The sequence below is a fragment of the Adiantum capillus-veneris genome, chromosome 2 (assembly GCF_014529385.1).
Source record: "Adiantum capillus-veneris isolate H3 chromosome 2, ASM1452938v2, whole genome shotgun sequence".
Taxonomy (NCBI): domain Eukaryota; kingdom Viridiplantae; phylum Streptophyta; class Polypodiopsida; order Polypodiales; family Pteridaceae; genus Adiantum; species Adiantum capillus-veneris.
In genome coordinates, this window is record NC_140932.1 from 25,036,154 (window position 1) to 25,040,849 (window position 4,696).

At 46.3% G+C, this 4,696-nt stretch overlaps 1 protein-coding gene across 5 annotated transcripts; it reads left to right on the forward strand.

Moving 5' to 3' along the window:
• The first annotated feature begins 478 nt into the window (after nt 1-478).
• LOC147462525 (uncharacterized) lies at nt 479-4,301 on the forward strand. Of its 5 annotated transcripts, none has more exons than XM_086484243.1 (2): nt 479-611; nt 1,385-4,301. In XM_086484243.1, the coding sequence occupies exon 2, from the start codon at nt 1,394-1,396 to the stop codon at nt 4,070-4,072; it is 2,679 nt and encodes an 892-aa protein (XP_086340369.1). In that variant the 5' UTR covers nt 479-611; nt 1,385-1,393; the 3' UTR covers nt 4,073-4,301. The 5 variants fall into 5 exon arrangements, with proteins under 5 accessions (XP_086340369.1, XP_086340363.1, XP_086340357.1 ...); XM_086484237.1 differs by lacking the exon at nt 479-611 and adding an exon at nt 689-838; XM_086484231.1 differs by lacking the exon at nt 479-611 and adding an exon at nt 866-1,151.
• The last annotated feature ends 395 nt before the right edge of the window (nt 4,302-4,696 follow it).

Genomic DNA, 4,696 nt, shown 5'->3' on the forward strand with positions numbered 1-4,696 from the left:
AAAAGACCCGAGTCTGTACGTACTTGCATATGTCTGTAGTATGTATGCAACTTTACACGTTGCATATTTTGGTGTGCATTCATTATGTGTGTTTTGTTTGCATGTGTACAGGTGTGTGTGTTCTGTCTTGTGTGAGCACATGAGTGTGCATGCATCTTTTGTTTCCTTATACAAATGTTCTTTGTGTGCATTTATGCGTACATGTATGCCTATGCATATTTGTCATTGCAATGAGTGTTCAACAAATGTGTGCATTTTATGAGTGTAAGCAAAAAAATCAAATAAAATTTGGGCCTAGATTATAGAGGAAGAGAGCTGACTAGAGGGAGATTGAGTGTTGGAGAGGAGAAGGTGTATAGGTATGTAGGCTTAAAATTGGGCATAGAAGAAAACCCTGTTGAGCGAAAAGTCTAAGTCCTTGACTCCTCAATGCTCATCCAGATTCCACGATCCATGAGCTGGGTGCATAAAAGCGACGGTAAAGACAACGAGGAGGAGATCATGGCACGTGCTGTTTATTGTGGAAGGTGGAGTCTGGAGATCATGCTAGGCTCTGCAAGCCCAAGAATCCAAAAGGCCAGGCCAATCTGTATGCAGTGGGACACCACCTTGTAAGTGCCTCTTTGGAAATGCAGAGCTGAAGCTATATTTTATCATTATTCCTTTTTCAATGCTTGTAGTCTTGGACTCCATTGTGTGGGTGTCCTTCTCCCACAAGCACCTACCCACCTTTTTAAGGACTATTTTTCTTTGAGCACTTTTCTATAGAGAGAAGTCTCTCTCTTCTCTCTTTTCACAGGTTCTGTACAGGGATCTCTAGTGCCCACTTTGCCTTGAGGTTAGTTTCCTACATAAGCTTTTTTGGAAGTGCTTGGTTGTGTTGCTTTGTGGATGAGTGCTTTGTTGGCTGGTGATGCACTAGGAAGTACTCAAGTGTCTACTTCTTGATGCAATGGTGCACTTGAGCACTATGTTTTGCAAGTGTAATTGTGGTCTTCATCTTAATATCTACCGATAAACCCGTGCTTTTCGCGGTTGCTGTCATTTTGTCTCTCATGATAGAGGGTACTGCACGAGATTGATGCCCTTGTAATCATCTGAACTGGGCATGTTATGCAGCCTTATCTCAATCTGGTCATGTTGGAACAATTGTACAATTTGCGTTTTTTATGCTGACAATGTGCTGTTCATATGCTTTCTTGTAGTTTCATGCATTTTGTCAATGGTTTCTTCACATCGTTCCTTATTCACTCCGGGCAAAGAAGAGAGCCTGTTAATTGCTGATTGTTGGGATCTCTCTCTCTGTTATGATTAGTGCTTGAGTGGTGCATGTCTATCATCTGCCTAGAAAGAGTGACCCTCATTGTTGATTGCTCCTTGACAGATCAAGACAATGGAAGACTCAGATCACCCTCAGTCAAGTCGGACCAGCTCCGACTTCGATCCGAGTGTGGGCTCGTCGGCTTCCTGCCTCCGCATGCTCAAATCAATGCTACCAGAGGATCTACAGAATTGGATCCCCAAAGAGATTTTATCAATCCCTTGCAAGCTATCAGCTGCTAACAAAGAGCTGCTTCTGCGCAAGTATGGCATCACAGAGCTGCATTGGGCAAGCCTCACGAGGTCCATGGCTGATGCAGGGGACCTTCTCAACAAGGGTGTCGATGTGCACAAGACAACTTTGCGTGTCATCCGGAGACCTAGCGCACGAGATAGTAAGGAAATCCAAGGTGTTACACCTCTGTTCATTGCAGCGCGGTCGGGACATGCTGCATTGGTAGAGGTGCTTCTCGAGCATGGTGCTGTTGAGGATATTCTTAAAGCAGGTACCAAAGGGGATACTGCTCTGCATGCCGCCGCATTGAGCGGAGATGTGGGTGTTATGAAGCTCTTACTCGACGCGCTTGCGGCCACGCCTCATGGGAGCAGAGCAGTGGATGAGAGGGGCTACAATAGCAGGACCTCCTTGCATTATGCTGCGGGTGGAGGTCAACCAGCTATTGTCAGTGCTCTTCTCCAAGCAGGGGCTGATGTCTATGCTAGGGATAAGTGTGGTGCCACACCCTTACACTTTGCAGCTGGCTGGGGCAACAGCATTCCCTGCATGGATCTGCTATTTGGTTCATCAAAGAAAAGACATGTTGATCAGGCAAGGGATAATAAGGGCTGGACGGCATTACATTATGCAGCAGCTAATGGGCAGCTACAGACCGTTCAATGGCTATTAGATCAAGGTGCAGATATTAATGCTGTGGAGAATAGCCATGGAAATTCCTCCCTTCATCTTGCAGCGAGGCATCCTGAGATTATTTATGCTCTCACATCTGCGAGAGCAGATATCTGGCTTGAAAATAAGAATGAGGAAGACGCCATTGGCATGGCACACAGTCACAAGGATGCAATGGCAGTGAGGGCTCACATGAAAGCAATTAAAATGGAATTGCATCGGGAAGATGTGGATCCCTTTGAGAAACATGGCAAAGATGGAGCTACTCTGCTGCATTACGTGTCTGCGTATGGAGGAACCGAAGAAATGGGTTGGATTGTTGGCCTCTCTGCATTCCAGGAAGAGATTACAGCTGAAACTTCTACAGGGGAGTTTAAGGTCAACATTACAGATAATGCTGGCCGAACTGCCGTGCACTGGGCGGCGATTGCCGGCAATGTGGAGGCTCTCCGCATGCTTGCCAAGCATAAGGCTGACTTGAATGTGGCCGATGACGAAGGGCGGAGTGTTCTTTGCCTTGCTATTGCCCACAGTAAAGCTGACATGGACTTTGTACATGCCTTCCTTTCTATACCATCTGTGAAATTGCAGATTCAAAGATTGATCACTCATGATGAGGCTGCCCAATGGATGAAAGAGTATTATTTTGTTCATAACCTTCAAAGTGTCATGGTAACCAAGATCAAGAAGCTCCGTAGAAGGCGAGCTATACTAAAACACCATGTCGTCGAGTCTTTCCAGTGGGTGGCAGGATTGTTTACTGTCCGCCGCAATCAGCACAATCATGTTCGCCGTTTTAACCGCACAGCCACAATGGCATTCAAGGAAGCACGGCAAACTTCTCGAAATGCATCTGGGTACAATATCCTTGATGACTTGCCACCAGTTTATCTGGCTCTTCATGCTGACAGAGAAGACATAGCGAACTTCATGCAGGAGCACATCAAGGGTTCGGCATGGCAAGATGCCGTCGTTAACAGAAGAGGTGAAGAGACACAGAGAACAGCTCTACACTGGGCTACCATTTTGGGTGAGTCTGAGATAGTGTCAAAGCTCTGCATGAGCCTGATGTTCTCCAAAGACTTGAAGCCCAATGTGGAGGACAAATATGGGAAGACACCATTGCAATATGCGAAGGAGATGAACCACGCAGCGATAGAGAAGCAGTTGATGGAGAGGAAAGATGTGAAGAATCATTTGGAAGGACTATACAGGGACCGACAAGTGTATGTGGATGCAGCAAATGCGGTGCTTGTCGCAGCCGCATTGATAGCGAGCGTGACATTTGCAGGGTGGCTTCAACCTCCACTCAACTATGTCACATACTACGACATGCCGATAGCATCGGCAACTGATGGTGCATATGAAGCATATGCTGCTGTGAGGCAGCATGTTGGGGTGAGGGTATTTTGGGGATTTAATAGCTTGTCATTTACGTTTGCCATAGCCACGGTGCTAGCAGGGTTGGTAGGAGTGGTGCCTATACCCAATAGGTATATAGCCACTACAGTTGTGCATTTGCGGCGGACGTTGTGGGTGGCCTCCGCAATGCTTGCATTGTCAATTGTGTTTGTGCTGGGTGCCTTTGCAGCTGCTGGATTTACAGTTTTGCCTCCCATATTCGAGTACAGAGTAAACATGTTGGGCACATTTGTGTTGGGGGGAGTACCCTGTGTCCTCTTGTTGGGGTGGTTTGTTGGTATTTTAAGTATTGCTCGACAGCGTACGCCTGCTGATTCGCTATTCTCGCCGCCGCCGCCGCCACCGCCCCCTCGCCCGCCTCTTCCCTCTAGTGCTCGCCCTTGGGAGAGTGATGATCCCATGACCTGGTCCTATATTCCCTAACATGCTCACATCAATCCACAAAAGCACACATATTCCACACACACTCTGGCTGAAAGCCTATCAAATGCTTATGCCGTATGTAACATGTCATAGTTGTCAAGTCTAGATCTGAAAGGTATAAGCTCTAACTATACAGATCCCTATGTTGGATACACTACATCTATTCTTTATTGCATTTGGGATGAATTACAACAGATTATTTTGGGAAGCAAATTGTGGAGCTTTTCTATGAGAGAAGTATTAATTCTTGTGCAATTTCATTAAGCTTTTAAGTGTTTGCATTGTAGCTTAAGCATTTTCAGGCCTTTGCTCCCTTCAAGCCACTCTAATGGTGATTTGATTAGTTCTTCTAGGTAATTTAGAAATTCTTCTGTATGGTCTTTTGCTTGAGTAATCCTAGAAAATGGCCGCTAAGAGAATCGCATGCTTGCTGATGCGCAATGCATCGAAAGGGTGCGTGAATGCATAATGGAATCCCCAAAACTGTCATCTGCTCAATCCCCGCCCGAACTTGGGCAGGGGCAGGGAGCGCTGATTGTCCACGTTGTTGTTCGTAGCTCTTTTCGTGTAGCCAATGAATCTTTGTCCGCAGCCCAACCTTGGATAGGCGATGTGTAACCAACC